The sequence below is a fragment of the Coprinopsis cinerea genome (assembly GCF_000182895.1).
Source record: "Coprinopsis cinerea okayama7#130 chromosome 1 map unlocalized cont3.1, whole genome shotgun sequence".
Taxonomy (NCBI): domain Eukaryota; kingdom Fungi; phylum Basidiomycota; class Agaricomycetes; order Agaricales; family Psathyrellaceae; genus Coprinopsis; species Coprinopsis cinerea.
The window spans coordinates 1,128,001-1,143,959 of record NW_003307544.1 but is presented as its reverse complement, the minus strand read 5'-3'; the positions used below and the strand labels follow the sequence as shown (position 1 = coordinate 1,143,959).

Sequence of the window (15,959 nt, the reverse complement as noted above, 5' to 3'; positions counted from 1 at the left end):
TCCTCGTGAGTAAATACTCGACTCCAAACGGTATTTGTATCAAGTTCCACGGCTCCTTGAACGTGTGTCTTCCTGAACGCGTAACCGCTTCGGGGAGCCCGCCTCGGAACGGAAGCAAGAGAGTGATCCGGGGTTATTTGGATTGCAGGGCATTGGCAAACACACATGTCATACTTGCCACGTCTCTTTCAGGCAATGACCTCCTCACAGTGACCGGGAACGTGTCTTCCTCCCTCCTTTTCCCTTAACCACCACAGTCCGGGACACCCTACGAGGACCCTACAAATCCATAAAACATGTCCTCAGCATCAGCAAGAGCAGAAGCGCGTCGCAGAGCCATTCTCAGCCGAGGCTCTGATCGTTTGGCGAAGCTGACCACATCAGCCCGGGGAGAAGATGCTCCAAGGTATATGAGTGAAAGTATGTTCTTACACCCTGAAATCTATGATTTGTTTACTTAAAATGCGGTCTCATAGGCACAGGCATCCGATCTACTTCCAGGACATTCCTAGGCGAAGATACAGCAGACATGCCAGTTCCAAAACCGTTGACTCCAGATGAATCTCAGGCTTCGTCTTCCGCACCTTCTGCTTCACGCTCTACAACGTCAACAACAACTGCTACCAACCCCGTAGAGGCGGCAGCAGGTCTGGGACTCGGACGACTACCCACCCCCGATCCCTCCGTCTGGTCTCCAGAACAACAACAACAATTCATGCGAGCTCTCATGGGTGCAGCAGCGATGCCCCCGCAAGGCCAAGGTACCGGCCAAACTCCTCTCCAGTCACCTCTGGGAGATCCAAATGCCCCAATCGACCCTTCCCTTCCACCCATGGACAACCCACTGGCAGCCATGCTCTTCCCTCAAGGTCCAGGTTTCAACCCCTCGAAATCGCCTGTGCAGGAGGCCGCACCACCTCAACCACCCAGCAAGTTCCAGCGCTTAATGCCTTTAGTCCACCTGCTAGCCATGTGGTGCTTGCTCGCGTACTTTATCTTCTACTTTGAACCCAAAGCATACGTGGAACAAGCCGGGTTTGTGGACGGTGCCAACCAATGGAGCCGCTGGGCGAACCTGATACGCACTAGTCCGACTGCAGCTACGATAACAAAAGTATTCAAAGTTCAGTTAGTGGTGCGTCATAATTCCTTTCACTTGCACAACTTCTTAGCTGACGATGACCCTAGCCGTTCTTCTGGGCGTTCCTCACACTCGAAGTTATGCTTCACTCCCTCCGCATCTTCTCAAAATCTGTATGTCCCTTTATTTCTGTCCTAGCAACCATCTAATTCCCTTGTTCAGGACAAAATCCAACCCCCAACCCTCCTCGCCCTCGCGCTTCCTCACATCCCCGCGCCATTCCCTTCTATAATCATCAACTCCCTAAAATATTGGCGCATGCTCTCCCTTTTCCTCGACGACATCGCAGGCCTGGTCGTCGGACTAGGTTTCATTATCTACTTTGCTGGATTCCTCTCATAGACAGACTTCAAACACTTGCTTAACACCAGTTTAAGTTTGCCTATTTAATGACCATGCCACGGAGACGCTTTGTACCGCTGTACTGTCTGTATCATCACAATGCCATATATTATACGATATTAAAAAGAGAAAAATCTACGCGCTACTCTGAACCTCCTCTACAAAGAAGCCGACGCCTGAGATGAACTGGAAGGCGCATCAGGTATAGGCGCTGCACCCTCCTTCCCCTTCGAAGACCTGAACTGCGACAGCGAAGGCAAGTCGGTCTTCACTTTAAGCCTCTGGCTCGGTGGCAACTCGCTCTTCTCCCCAGGGATAACCTCCCCCCCTTGAGCCTGCGCCTCCTCTTTCCACTTCTGCCACTGAGAGCCTCCACCAATCTCCATAAGCTCCTTAACGATCGACGTTGACCACTTTCCAGCAAGGTTGATGGTTTTGTTTTGGCCGTTTTCTGTAGTCGAAAGTTTCGTTGGGTTCAAGGTCCATCCCATAGTGTGAACGGAACGAGAATGAGAGAGGATGGGTAAGTCAAACATAAACCTCACGGAACGAGAACCAATACGCACCCAATTGAATCTCCAATTCGGGCCTCCACTCGTCCTTCGCAGTCTTCAGCACCTTCTCCACCTGAATATCCAACTCTGGGTTCGCCCATCTTATACGAGGAAGATGTTCCTTCGCAAAGTGCCTACAAAAGTGCATATTTGGTTAGCAAGCCCTCCAACTTGTCATGAAACGCATCTGGAAGTAATGCACGCCGCGACTGTGTCGAATATATAACAAGCCAACGCAATACCACAGTGTGCAGGACCCAGAATAACAGTGGAAGTACCCACCTGGCACCCCAATGATCATTCCGGTAGGCATATGTGAGCTTCAAAGTCTTGACACCCGTCAAATCCAACCTCGGCGCAGCATTCAAATTCGCCAAAATCTTCTGCAATTTCGAGGGTGCCTTGACGGCTTGCTTCACTGCATTGGAGGCCATACTTCCTCCTCGTCAATCGTGCTGGACAGTCGTGTGTTGTTGGGCTAGCGGACCGTAAAGTAGTCGTCGTCGCCTACAGAGGTTGGAACAACACGTCCGAGACTAATCGTCGTCTCGAAAGAGAATATAAAGTGTGACGGTGAGGCCCAAGGAGGCGTTGACGTTGACGAGCGCGTAACGGTAGACTCAGCGTCAGAATATTTTGCTGACTTGACACGGAGACCGGCGCGTTCTTTGTTTGCACGTGCTTGAATGACGGGATCACCTACAATTGATCCCGCTTCTCCGACGCCAGCACCAGCGCTTGTTTTTGACCACCACATCTGCAAATCATTCCTATCTATCGTTTTCCAAATCACGATTCAAAGCGGTGAAAACAGCTCTAAGCTTCTGTGAATCATGGACGAACACGACGAACCTCTCCAACTCCTCGGGACGGGTCGTTCACGGCGGAGCACAGCAGGGAACAGGTTCCAAGCAGTAATGGCAGAAGCAAAAGCAGAACAACCAAAAGAACCAGAGGCAGCTGAAGAAGATAAAGAATTTCAACTACCCAAACGTGAGCATCATACATCCTCCTCCTCCAGAGTCCTCGCTCTAAACTCTCATAGCGGTCCAGGAAGAGGATTACATAGACGAACAAAACGAAAACGTTGACTCTGACTTTGAACGCACCTTTTCTGGCGAGGAAGAAGAAGATGAGGACATCGAAGGAGACGAAAATGACCAATCTACGCGTCCAAGTGCAGCTGAAAAAGCGATACAGGATGAAGATAAACGTCTCCGTCAGAACGCCAAATCCCGGCTCGAGAAGGCGACGGCCATAGCACACGCCCGGAATCGAGTGACCTTCAACCCAGAGCTCTACGCCTCCGAAATCACTGGCTCGTCGAGCTCAAAATTGAAAGCCAAAGCGAAGGAGAACGAGGAAAGAGATGCGAGTGTATCTCTCGCGGACGAGTTCGGTGGACTCTATAAACGCCAAAGCACTCGAACGACCACAATCCTCAAATCATCTGCTACATACGAGCGTCTGAAGCAAAAAGAAAGTAAAAAGGTACGTCGAAACTCTTCTTGCACTATCGTCGCCAAACCTAATCATTGTCATATCCTGCTCAGGTACCCAGGCGCAAACGCAGCTCCACATCTACACCCCTCCCAACCCAGTCCGAGCTCATCGCCAAGGCTTTAGATAACGAAGAAGGAAACATAATCGAGCACCGTGATTACCTCCGGAACGAGGAACGCAAGCGAAGGAAAGCCAGAAAGGTGGAGAGGGTGCGCGTGACTGGGCCCGCACTGAGGTGGGTTAGTCGGATCGAGGAAATCGAGAAGAATGAGGAGAACGACCAAGAGAAGAGCGGGGGAAAAGACGAATCAGCTTCCCTGGCGGCCGACGGGAAACCTGAGCAACCTCTGGCTCCTACATCGAAAGAGACGCAGAGAATACGAACAAATTACTTGGTTCATCGCGAACGACGACCCGATTGGTTGGATACAATGGAAGCTGTGTTCGGGGACCACGTTGATTGGGACAAAGTCAAAGTCTACGTAGGGAAAGGACGACCTACATGTGAGTTCCCTGTTTCTCCCACCTTTCCTCAGGATTTGGCTGACTGGATTGGTCATTTTACCAGCTCGCCCAATCCAAATGTGTCCAATGACCGGAGACGTGGCTAAATACCGCGATCCAGTGTCGGGAGTTCCCTACGCAAACGCAGAGGCATATAAAGTCCTTCCCAAGGTGCTGGATCACCAGTTTGGTTGGAGACCTGAAGTGGGGATCTATACTGGAGACGATGGGGACTCCGACTTGGATACCTATCTCTAGCTCCCACCGCTGGGCAATCTACTGGGCAGGTTCTCCTGCTCACATCGCATTACCACCACTACAACCACAGAGGTCTTCCCCAGCTGGGGCTACCGAATAGCACTCCGAAGAACTCTGGTCGCATTCCCAACATGACCTCCACCTGCGCTATTCTCCCTAACTGCTGACCCTGGAACGACATATTCTTCCGCGCCACCAACCTCTCTGAACCCCTTGGAACCTACCTAGTCCTCCGGCAGAACTTTAATTGCAACCGCGTCCTCATCCTCCCTCTCCAACCCTCTGCCCTCGCAACAACAGAGCAGGAGCGTCTCTTCTCCAGCTCCGAAAATGCAATGTCCTCCCTAAGGCCTACAACCTCTCAGCCTTCCAGTCCGACCGGCTCGCGAAGAGAAGAGACGGCAATACACGATCGGACTTGCTCGCCTATCTCCAGACTCTTGAGCTCCACTCGCCTTACAATCGTCACATAATTACACCGCAAACCGAACGGACCCTCCTCCTAGCCGACTCCCGGGGCGTCGAAAGAGCGTTTGAAGAAGCCATCCGGCAGCTTCTATCCGTCGCTTATCTCCATCTCCCAGGGACCAGGGACAAACCTCGGTGGAGACATGTCGTTCCTCATTAAAAGTGTGTGTTGGATCCATTTCCATCTATGTTAACCGCTCACGTAGATTTCAAAAATAGGCTTCTCAACTCCTGCTTTGGACTTCCACGGGGGACGATCAGGTCCGCCCCCGCTCTGAGCTTCGCTCACGTTTCTTGCGAGCTGCTTCCTATTGTCTACTATCCAATAATCCAATCCAAAGGGGGTCTACTCTCAAGGTTCTGTTTTGATCAGACTAATAGCACCAGAATTCCCGTGCCGAACGCAAATCAGCCCTTCCCCGTGAACCTGAACCGGAACGCTCATTTCGACGATTGATTAAAAACATCCACGAAAGGTGCAAATGTTCTTTGTTCCTGAGAATCGAGGCAGATCGCTCCGCGCTCGATGGAGCACTGGGCCCCAGAATAACCTTCGACTCGAACACCTATGGCCCATCGGGATCCTCCAAACGACGAGGATTGATGACCGCACAACACCAGGTCGGGCAGGGGAGCTGGACCGGTCGGGCAATTAACCCTCATCGCTCAAATCGCAATACCTTTCAGGTGTTTCCATGGACCTAAATGCAAGACAATCCCATCTCACATACCTTTCATTCAATTTCATGACACCATCGGAGCTCGAAAAACGAAACCAAGTATCTTCTGGGTGTCATTGCAGCCGTGCTACATCCGCTTTTCCCGTTCTTGTCTACATACCTTCCGTCGTGACGGATGTGGCGACACCTTGATTCGCAGAGGTCTTCCCTCCACATGCGAGTAAGGACTATCCATGTTGTCTTATCTCTATCCAAACACCTAAACTACCTTATTGACTAACTAACAAGTCTTCCAGGCCCAATGATACCGAAGCTCATCATCCCATCCTTTATTACCTTATGGAAAACGGAAACCGAGGGAGAATGCTCGTGGACTAGTGATCGGCGATTGTGACAGTCGGAGCCTCGCTTCCAACAGGAGTAACCCCCTTCGATAATGGACTTTTCAAAGTCTAGAAGTCGGCATCACATTCAATTCATTTGACTTAACCGGCGCCAGGCGTTCGACTATCCAAATCTCTTGACTAACTGCAGTACACCTTTGGGAGATGGGAATAAAAGCAATGAAGGTAAGATTCTGGCTTCATTTCTCAGCTTTGCTTCCTCTCTCCCCGTAATGACCCAGGCTCTCGCACCCACTCAGCCAGCACTCCTGCCCAGCGCTCCCTTCCAACCTAACTCACCCTCCCGAAATACTTCGTTCGCCTCTTCGCCCACCGAGGTGGTATCCATCTCCCCGTCAGTAGACGAATCTCCACCCTCAGATTCTCTTAAAGGCAACCATGACAAACCCATAACCGAATTTCCGGAAGGAGGAGCGAGAGCGTGGGCCACAGTCGTAGGGGCGTAAGTGACCCTGTCTTTCTACAAGCACCCCATCAATTTACAACCTTCTCTCTAGTGTGTTGCTACAATTTTGTGGCTTTGGGTGAATGGCGTTCCTTGTCGTACTCGAATAGGGTGCATGCATGCTGAACGTATGTCAACAGGTACTCGACGTCGTACGGGATCTACCAAGGTTTGAGCTCCTTCTCTGAGCGTCCTTTCGTGTCATTCACCCGGCCCCAGATTACTACACGAGAGTGTACATCAAGCAATCCTCACCCTCAACCGTCTCGTATGGCTTTCTTTACTTCCAGACTAAATCCTACCTTGACATTCCTACACAGATGGATAGGAAGTGTGAACACGTTCCTAGTCATCTCTTTCGGCCTCGTCGCGGGTCGCCTCTATGACCGAGGATATTTGTGAGTGATTTCGACTAGATGTTCAGAAGTCCACGGCCTTGACCATGCCCACCCTGATTAGTTATCACCTAATCCTGGGAGGTTCGCTCCTGATCTCTTTTTCCCTCTTCATGCTTTCTCTAGCTCTCCCGGAGAGCCTTTATCAGGTCAGCAGATATTGCCCTTCTCGTCGGCACACTCCCCCTAACTCTGTCCTAGTGTTTCCTTGCCCAAGGGGTCGGCCTCGGGATTGGCGGTGGCATGGTATACGTGCCCAGCGTAGCTGTTGTCTCTCATTACTTCCGCCGGCGCCTGGCCTCCGTCATGATGTTCGCCGTCTCCGGTTCCGCTCTTGGGGCAATCGTACACCCTATCATGCTCAACAACCTTCTCAACCACACCAATCTTGGATTTGGCGGGTCCATACGTGCAAGTGCGGGCCTGGTTACCGGGCTATTGGTGGTGGCTTGCGCATTGATCAGGACGCGCCTTCCCCCGCCTAAAGAATTACCCAGCATCAGAGGGCTGTTCGCGAAGAGTGCGCGAGAGGTGCCGTTTGCGATTATGGCCTTATCGTAAGTGACATTACAGACAGTCAGGTATTGCAACTCAACTATCCATTTCAGACTTCTAGTCTTCGCCGTCGGATTCTTCTTCCCTCTGTTCTACATCCAACTCAACGCGATACATCACGGTCTGTCCAAAGAGTTTTCTTTCTACGCTGTACGTACAGCGTTCCTCTTTCCCTCATATCCCACTCTGATCCGCTCGCTAACCATCATGATCGCCCCCTCCCCTTCCTATTACAGCTGGTGATTCTCAACACTTCTAGTTTCTTCGGACGGCTCGTCCCAGGTTTCTTCGTGCGCAGACTCGGGGTGGTTAATTCAGTCATTATTGCCGCGCTTTCTAGTACGGCGTTGGTCTTTGCCATGATCGGCCTAAGGACGGTCGCTAGCGTTGTCATTATCGCCACACTTGTCGGGTTCTTCCTCGGAATGTGTGAGTATCGGCTCTCGGTCCTTCAATCCCATCCGGTCACTGAAAGGCTGACGGCGATCCACCAGTCATCGCACTACAGGCCCCCCTCGTAGCCGTCCTAACCGTCGATCCGGCCGAACTCGGGTAAAACTCCTCTGTCTATCCATCCGTGTTTTATTGTGCTCAAAATAGACCTCTAGGGCTAGGATGGGAATCGCATTCACCTTCTCCGGTACGTAAATACGACAGGCTCCACCGCGTTCTCTAGAAGCCTAACGGTAATGAATTCAACCGGTATAGCCATCGGAGCTCTCATTGGTAAGGTTCTCTATTGTGTGACAATGTGATATAGCTAATCTTCAATCCACCAAGGTCCGCCAATCAACGGCGCCCTGCTTTCAAGCGACTACATCTGGTGGAGACCAGCTACCTTTAGCGGGGTATGCAGTTCCCCTATTACCAATCTAGATGCTAAGCGGGTTTTCTAGGTGTGTTCTTTCCTTGGAGGCGTCGGCTTCATCGCTATCGCACTACACCTACGGAAAGACGGAACTTCTGAGAACGCAGCACCGATGGAAAAGGCAGACCCCTAATCATGCAATCGAAATGCATTCGTAAGGCAGATCCTTTCTCTGCCCGGAAAATCCAATTTGAATTTCAGAGCAACGAGGACAATGAAGTAGTAGTGAAAGAGTTTTGAAAGAGCAATATGCCTTTCCCTTTAGGACTCTCGGTCTACTCGGTGGGGTTCTTGTACACTCTCGAAGGGATTCGAGGATCAGGTGACAAACGCTCTTCCCATTAGGGCAACAATGGAACGCCTATACCCTCCATCCCCACAAAAGATATCCATTCGTTGTCAAGCGACTGACCTCATGGTACACTTCCTCTGCTTAACAAGAATAAGGCAGCGCAGTGATTATCTTAGATGAGTCGTTAGGAATGGAGACTCCCTTTTGTTGACCCTTTCACCCCAGCGTCGGTTGCACAGCTATGCCGTAATATTACGCTGTCCCTCCATTCTCGAAGCTCAATCCTGCATCTTGCTCTTTCCAAAGGACATGCATTTGCGGTGTGTACGCCGTGCGCCTACTTATTCCACTTCCATAGGAACAAACAACTCCAGTTCGGGCATACACCATGTCAATCGAACGTTATCGCATCAAAGGAAGTACAATAACAGCTCCAGGTAAAGTATGTCGAGGCTACGTCTTTCATATCCCAATGCAGGGTTCCTATTGTCCACAAAGCACCGTCCCCAGCTTCCAGTATCTTCCTTCGACTTATGCATCTGGGGTCTACGGCGAGTATATAAGATAGGAACGAGGATGGTGTTTACATTAAGTGAGAGCCTTACCACCGCATCCCCTTCGCGTTCTATCCGACTGGTTTCGGCAAATCGTTCTACTTTCTCCTCTCATTTTCTCTCTCGGGCAAGACATGCGACTCAGAAATTACAAGGAAACTGTACCCTACACGATCGAGGACACGCTACTTGACGTCCAGCCACATTCACTCGATGAGCCGTTCCATTGGTGTCCCAGAGTAGGTCTCTCCAGTGCCGAGCTGATGCTGGAATGCTAATCAAGGTTTCAGCCCGGTACGCCGGTCTGGGTAAAAGTCAGCGATGGTCCCGGAAACCCTTTGAAATGGCGGAAAGGGAACATCGAAGAAGAAGGAAGTCAAGTATACACACGCCAGGTAATGTATTCCCCTATATTGCCTGTGTTCTCCGGCTCATGATAAGCTCGAGCAGGGCATTTTCAGAACATATACCGTGAAGACCATGATCAAACGGAAGCCAATGATGTTCACGTTCGTACCGGGTCTTCAACCGGAACTCAAGCCCGATTCACCTGAAGTCAGAGAGCTGCTGAGAGTAGCGGGCGTCTTTGTCTAGAAACCGCTCATGCCTCGAATCATCCCAAGTCACATCCAACATTTTCCCTTCATCATCCAGACAGGACCTCCCACTGCATACGACACATCCTCAAGGCACAGTCTCATCTCATACGCATATCACTATACCCCTGGATCAACGTCATGACACTTGTAACATATACCACATCTACCCTGTATCGCTAGTCACCCAGTAGTACTTATTTGCTAATTTACACAACGTCTTTCGAGATTTCCTCGGTATTTTAGATAAATGGGGTACAATCTAGTCGCTAAAAGGTCTAGAGAGAGGTCGCAGTCGATCTGGACTGCCTTGAAGGATGTAACAGGATGTAACGCGATGTACTTTACTGATACACATCCAGGTCCAGGAACGTTGTCAGAGACCAGTGATCAGCGTCAGCTACAGTGAGAGCCTGGGCAGACACTACCAGGCACACGGAGCCTAGAGGAGAGAGGTAACAGAAACACTGCAGGCAGAAGCCTGTGGCTGAGGCCTGAGGAGGCAAACGTAAATAGATCATCAGCAAAACCTAGATATGATTCCAAGAGCTTACGGGGATGGCAAGAATGACATATCATTGTAAGGAATGACGTTTTGATCGGAAGCTCCAAAAGATCTGGCAAGCTTCGGCAAACCTTGCAAGGTTGGTCGAAAGCTTGTAATCTTTACTGTTACCTTGTAACGTCGGTATTACCTTGCAGTGTGAAGTGATGTTCTTATATTCTCTTCGGCTTCCTTCTAATTTTTCCAAGTCCTTGCAAACTTGCCTATCCCGTTTCTGGTGTGCGAGCTTCCCACGCCTCCCAGAGACCACTCGCCCCGGCTATGGTTGACGTTGTGACGTATTATGGATTTAATATACTTACTAAAGATCTGGAGTGCATCGATTCCCAGTCGCCTCAAAACAGCGCAGAAATGTCGCATATTAGTCCAATGCTATCAATTTTCCTGTCTCAAACCTTCTGGTTTGCTTCAAAGCTGGTCTCTTCTCTATGAGGGCAGCAGTGATCTCAGACAGCGTGACGTCGCGATCCTTGAGAGGCTTTGGCCAATCTTACAAGGATCCTGGGAACCTTGCAAGGTTCCGAGAAATCTTACCACGTTCAAGATAATCTTATAAGCTACAAAAGATCATGTCACTTTCCCACTTTTTCTTACAAGGTCGACAAGATCCCGCGTGTTGACAAGAAATTATGAACTTTACAAGGTGGCTAAAATTTCTGGTAATCATATCTGGGTTTTGCTGATGATGCTTCCCTGAGTAGGCGTCCAGCTGTCCCAATCACCGCTGCGCAGTGCAGCTAAGCTAGCTCCAATCAATCCATGTCAGAGACGAATGATACCTCAATAGGCACGTTGCTGGTCGACTTTAGAGCATCCACCTTTGAAGGTGGGATTGTCCCACAGCCAACCCAATCTCGTTGTTCGATAGATGCACTCGATTGGTATCCTCGCGGCTCCTGGACTCCGTTCCCAACGGTCCTGCGTCCTTTCTTCGGTGATTACCATCTAACGGACCACCAAGGCTTTAATTTATAGCGTCATTCTGAATCGGTGCAGCTGCGTTGCCGGGTAACAAATTCCATAAGTTGTTTTGCGGAGAGAGATGGGGGACAGAAGGCACTGACGAAAAAGGGGCACTCTTTCCGTTTCTGTCACTTTTGATTCCGAATTGGGTTCCCACGGATCTTGGACAGCAACCACCACGAGCACAGTGTCTTTCTCTGCCTGCGTGCATCATTTGGACTTAGACAGGTCCAGATTACATGTCATATTCACGATGGATGTCCTTTGCTATAAAAGCGCTGGCAAAATGACAGGAATTGCCGCAACCCACGCCCTATTCTCACATCCAACACAACCATGAAACTCTCTGCGTTCGCTACAGCTCTGGTCCTTGCCTGGGCTTCCACTATCTCTGGGTCTCCTACTGGCTCCATTGAGGCTCGTCAAGTAGTCTCACCCCCTCCGGGATTCGCAATGTACATGCTTCCCTGCTTTACTCTGGAAATGACATTCTGATGTTTGAAATGTTGCCGACTTCAGCACCAAGCAAACGGTGAACGGTTCTGGTTGCCCTCCTGGGTCCACTTTCTATGTCTTGAATGGCAAGTCCAATAAACTCTTTCTTTCTAGTCTATCTTTATAACCCTTTCTTCAGGGGACAAGTCTGCTGTCACCGTTGGCTTCAGCCGATACTACGCAGAGGTCGGGCCCAATATTCCCATCAGTTCTAACCGCAGAAACTGCCAGTTAACATGGAGCGTGAAGTACGTTTCCCCTTAATCACCGTCTCGAAGACAGTGCTTAACTTTGATTCTGTCAGCGTCCCTCCTGGGTTCTCCTTTGGCCTCGCAGCCGTCGACTACGTGAGCCGCTGACCCGTTCCTGTCACAGTGAAGCCTAGCTCACCTCTTGTACTACAGCGCGGCTGGTATCAACTCGATGACAAGGTCACGGCTTCTCAGCAATCTAGCTATTACTGTGAGTTGCGTCCATTCACTGTCTTTCAGTGCTCTGACCCACCATGGACAGTCCAAGGCCATCTCGCCCAAGGTGAGCCCGTTCCCGCGCCTTTTGCTGCCATTCTCTAACGCCGTCTCCCAAAGCGACTGCGCGCTCTGAACTGGTCGGTCCAGTCGCAGGTTTGTTTCGTCCCATCTCTAATTTGATCGTCCTTCTAATCTACCTTCCCCAGGCCGTGACTACTTGTACCAGGACCAGTTCGACCTTGTCTCTACGGTGTTGTCTCCCTGTGGTACCAGCACGGTCCTCAACATCCAGACGGACCTCCGCACTAACAACTCCAAGAATCCAAGAGGATATGGCTACATTGCCACCGACTCCGTGTGTCCTCATTCTTCTTTTTCTTCGTGGCCTTTCACTGATGTGATTCCAATCGAAATCATCTAGATTAACGCTACCCTTACACAAGTCCGTTAAATTAATTTTCACTGGCTTCTTCTGATCCCCCTGACCTATGTTTTGCTTCTAGACCTTCCACTTCAAGTGGCAAACTTGCAAGAATTAAACAAACTCCGACAGTTTGTTTCGTAGGCCTGGCGCGCCTGGTCGTCATCGACATGGAATTCCTGGTGTCAGAATCAATGCTCGACTTTACTGTACATGTCCCTCTGTGTTTCACAGTACATGCAATGAATAATGTCGAACGAACCTCAGGTCTCTCTGTACCGCCCCCCGGAAATCTTCCGACTCTCAACTAAGTCCAACGTGGTCAGAGATCTGAAGAAGCCTCTTCGTCAGGGCTAACTCCTCTATCCCGCCGCCCTTCCTGGCCACGCCTCTTTGGTCGTTCTCTTCTTTGCGCGGCAGGGCGCCCCATAGGATTAGACTCTGCCCAAGATTTTGATCCCCCGCAGGTAGCCCGCCCTGGGTTCTTTTCAGGCCAGCGGCGCTTCGCAAAAACGTGGCTAAGTAACTTCTCAGCGTCGATCAGGGAGAGTGGGCGGGTACGGGCGGATATGCGAAAACACTCTGAAAACAAATGAAAACAAGCAGGAGCGCCTACCAGCGCTGTGTAAAGTACACGAGGCCCTTCCAGGGCTGGCCACCTGCTCGATTTGGGTTTGGAATGCTATCTGCGGGAAGTTCCTGTCTTGTTGTTTCATCGTCCTTTTGTTAACACGCTCTTCCTCCAGGGGATCACGACTAGATGGTATTCTCGTCCCTGGCCATGTTTCTGGGACGGCGCCCGTCCTTTCGGTGGGTGATTCTTGCGATTAGAACAACAAGGAACGTTGCAGATGCATGGGGTGGCCATGGTCGCAATAGGCGCTTGAACGAAACATGGCCTGGGATGTCCGCCTTCTGTCCCTTCAATGGGAAAACAAAGTGACTGGTTCTCCCACCGTAAGCATGTGCGTGGGGCAGCTTGCGTAGGGCCTACACTGCGTCATCGACTCTAACAACGGAAATGGATCACAATTAACCATGATCCTATTGATAATTGGTTGATTGTGTGACTTCTGCTCCCGGCCATAGCTGTACTTCTTCAAATACTTTCTCGTAAATACTGCAGTTGGCTACTTGTAGCCCGTAGAGACATGCAGACCCTTGCAAACGTTGGCCGCGGTTTCCAACCAACCCCGTGTTTTCCTCCGACGACCATGTACTCGTGCGGCGATTGTTCGATGCTTCTCGCCCAAAACTATTCTTTTTCTCGCATTGAGGGATTAAGACGGTATTATGGGCGCGCTACCGACTGTCGGAAGAACCAGAAGTAGCGGTATGGACGGGTACTGGCTTGCTTTTGAGTCATTTGAAAACACAAGGTATGTCCTTTAGCTCTCTCAAAATACGCAGCGTTTCCCATTCAAAGGAGCCGTTTACGGTCTATCTCCTCAGCCGTTTACACGCCCCTCGGCTGCCTGGCGGGGCGACTACCAGCAGGCTGGCCAATTCATGGATGCTCATTGTCATCCGGAATATTTCCGTGAATTTAAGCGAGAATACTGTGAGAAAACGACATGGTTTTAGTGGCGCCAGTAGTGGGAGGTGCGTACAAAGAAGGTATCAACATGCCTGAGTTTGTTGATGGGGCCCAGTCCCTATGACGAGCATACTGTGTGATCTTCGCTTCATTCACATTTAGACTCGAGCTTCTCTTCCCCGGACGTTTACAGGAACTGGACTTGGCAACCCTATTTCAAGTCTTCTCCGTCACACGCCTGTCCCCGCTCAGCGAAGATTAGGGACTCCATCGCAAATCTCGACCCAGATGGCGGGCGGAAGCCAGGCACAACGAATGTCCGACAAATCTTCCTTCTAACCTGCTGACCCAGGTGCGGTAACGATGCGGAGTGAACATCCATCAAGTCATCTGGTCAAACTCTGCATATTTCGCGTCTTTGGCGCGGGTTGGAAAGCTATAAATACTGGGGCAACTTGACCGTTAGTTCTTCAGCAAGTTGCCCTCACAACTCAGCTTCTACAACCAACCCTCTCAACCACTCTTCTAACTCTCTACCTCTTCCACTCTTCTCAGTCAAGATGTTCGCTGCTCTTGCCACCCTCTCCCTCGCTGTCCTCGCTGCTGCTGCCCCTCAGCGCGGTGGTCTTCCCCCCATTGCTGAGCCCCCCACCGTCCCCACCGTCCCTGCTCCCAATGGCTTCAACATGTAAGCCCTTCCCCCGTGTTCAAACGCCCTCCTTTGCTCACTCCCTCTCAGTACCAGCTTGGGTGTCATCGGAACTGGATGCCCTCCCGGATCCACCTACTACGTCTTGAACCGTAAGCACACCATCATTTTAACCTTCCGTCCCGATAATTAACATATCATCTGCAGCTGAGAAGACTGCCGTCACCGTCAGCTTCAGCGAGTACTACGCTGAGGCCGGCCCTGGCATCCCCATCAGCTCCAACCGCAAGAACTGCCGCTTGACCTTCGGTGTCAACGTTCCCCCCGGCTTCACCTTCGGTATCGCCACCGTCGACTACCGTGGCTACTACCAGCTCGACAAGGGTGTCACTGCCCAGCAGCAATCCCTCTACTACTGTAAGATGTTTCCTCCTCTCGTTGAGACCTGTTGATCTAACTTCTCTCCAGTCCAGGGACAACTCCAACAGGCTACCGCTCGCTCCTCCCTCGTTGGCCCCGTTGACGGCAAGGACTACACCTATCGAGATGCTTTCGATTTGGTCTCCACCGTCCTCTCGCCTTGCGGCGTCTCCACTGTCTTGAACGTCCAGAGCGAGCTCCGTGTCTCCAACTCCGGCAACAGCAAGGGCTCCGGCTACATTGCCACTGACTCCGTATGTCTTCCTCTCAGCTTACCCAGTTCCAACAGACTACTCACCAGCGGTCCTCCTCTAGATCGACACTGCCCTCACCACCACCTTCAACTTCCAGTGGCTCAAGTGCTAAGCGCTCGGTTTCATAGGCGCCTAAGATACCCAATCAATTCTGCGGTTCAAAAGGATTGCTCTTTTCTCTCGAATCAAGTGTATTATGGCTTCTGTATCAACTTATTCATGATGATGTATCTATTTTACAATAATTCATCTCTTTCCTTTTTTCATTCTACTTGGTCGATCGAGAGCGTGTTAAGTGGTTCGAATTGAGGCTTTCCTCAAGGTAAATTAAGCCCCTATCTTTCTCCGCATGACGCAATCGTCTAGTTGTCGGAATCTCGATCTCGGGACGGAGGCTTTTATTTCGTTTCTTCCCTCCAGTCGCGTGGTCGAACACCTTTCACCCGATTCGTCGAAGATTGCTTCCACTTGTAACTATGGACAGCGGCAAGAGCGACCGTTAGAGGTTCTCTGCTTTCCTCCAGAGTCGCTTATTCTCCACAATCATAGAACTTCGTGGGGCTACCGGTCTTGACTTATCCATGAGAGGGTCGTCAGAACCAAGGGGAATCCCCCACAACACTATT

The 15,959-nt window shown here is 50.7% G+C and overlaps 6 protein-coding genes across 6 annotated transcripts; 5 read left to right on the top strand and 1 right to left on the bottom strand.

The window, feature by feature from the left end:
* Positions 1 to 296: 296 nt before the first annotated feature.
* Positions 297 to 1,483, top strand: CC1G_12184 (hypothetical protein; the record flags this gene model as incomplete). The annotated part of the gene is made up of 4 exons (XM_001828471.2): positions 297 to 420; positions 477 to 1,135; positions 1,189 to 1,254; positions 1,304 to 1,483. 4 exons carry the CDS (start codon positions 297 to 299, stop codon positions 1,481 to 1,483), a joined length of 1,029 nt encoding a protein of 342 aa, XP_001828523.2.
* Positions 1,484 to 1,641: 158 nt separating this feature from the next.
* On the bottom strand, positions 1,642 to 2,471 carry CC1G_12183 (hypothetical protein; the record flags this gene model as incomplete). The annotated part of the gene is made up of 3 exons (XM_001828470.1): positions 1,642 to 1,934; positions 2,050 to 2,171; positions 2,320 to 2,471. The coding sequence occupies 3 exons, from the start codon at positions 2,469 to 2,471 to the stop codon at positions 1,642 to 1,644; spliced, it is 567 nt and encodes a 188-aa protein (XP_001828522.1).
* Positions 2,472 to 2,870: 399 nt separating this feature from the next.
* Positions 2,871 to 4,302, top strand: CC1G_13221 (hypothetical protein; the record flags this gene model as incomplete). Its single annotated transcript, XM_001828469.2, has 4 exons — positions 2,871 to 3,030; positions 3,083 to 3,528; positions 3,591 to 4,044; positions 4,109 to 4,302. 4 exons carry the CDS (start codon positions 2,871 to 2,873, stop codon positions 4,300 to 4,302), a joined length of 1,254 nt encoding a protein of 417 aa, XP_001828521.2.
* Positions 4,303 to 6,066: 1,764 nt separating this feature from the next.
* On the top strand, positions 6,067 to 8,317 carry CC1G_13220 (hypothetical protein; the record flags this gene model as incomplete). Its single annotated transcript, XM_001828468.2, has 11 exons — positions 6,067 to 6,296; positions 6,440 to 6,697; positions 6,821 to 6,843; positions 6,912 to 7,251; positions 7,303 to 7,399; positions 7,486 to 7,678; positions 7,744 to 7,801; positions 7,858 to 7,889; positions 7,958 to 7,975; positions 8,030 to 8,097; positions 8,146 to 8,317. The coding sequence occupies 11 exons, from the start codon at positions 6,067 to 6,069 to the stop codon at positions 8,248 to 8,250; spliced, it is 1,422 nt and encodes a 473-aa protein (XP_001828520.2). The 3' UTR covers positions 8,251 to 8,317.
* Positions 8,318 to 11,423: 3,106 nt separating this feature from the next.
* Positions 11,424 to 12,591, top strand: CC1G_13219 (hypothetical protein; the record flags this gene model as incomplete). The annotated part of the gene is made up of 10 exons (XM_001828467.2): positions 11,424 to 11,542; positions 11,607 to 11,619; positions 11,697 to 11,830; positions 11,887 to 11,929; positions 11,987 to 12,044; positions 12,096 to 12,116; positions 12,170 to 12,205; positions 12,259 to 12,407; positions 12,474 to 12,494; positions 12,556 to 12,591. 10 exons carry the CDS (start codon positions 11,424 to 11,426, stop codon positions 12,589 to 12,591), a joined length of 630 nt encoding a protein of 209 aa, XP_001828519.2.
* A 1,456-nt stretch (positions 12,592 to 14,047) lies between these two features.
* CC1G_13434 (secreted protein) lies at positions 14,048 to 15,445 on the top strand (the record flags this gene model as incomplete). The annotated part of the gene is made up of 6 exons (XM_001828466.2): positions 14,048 to 14,075; positions 14,566 to 14,698; positions 14,750 to 14,811; positions 14,867 to 15,076; positions 15,128 to 15,333; positions 15,395 to 15,445. 6 exons carry the CDS (start codon positions 14,048 to 14,050, stop codon positions 15,443 to 15,445), a joined length of 690 nt encoding a protein of 229 aa, XP_001828518.2.
* Between the last annotated feature and the right edge of the window lie 514 nt (positions 15,446 to 15,959).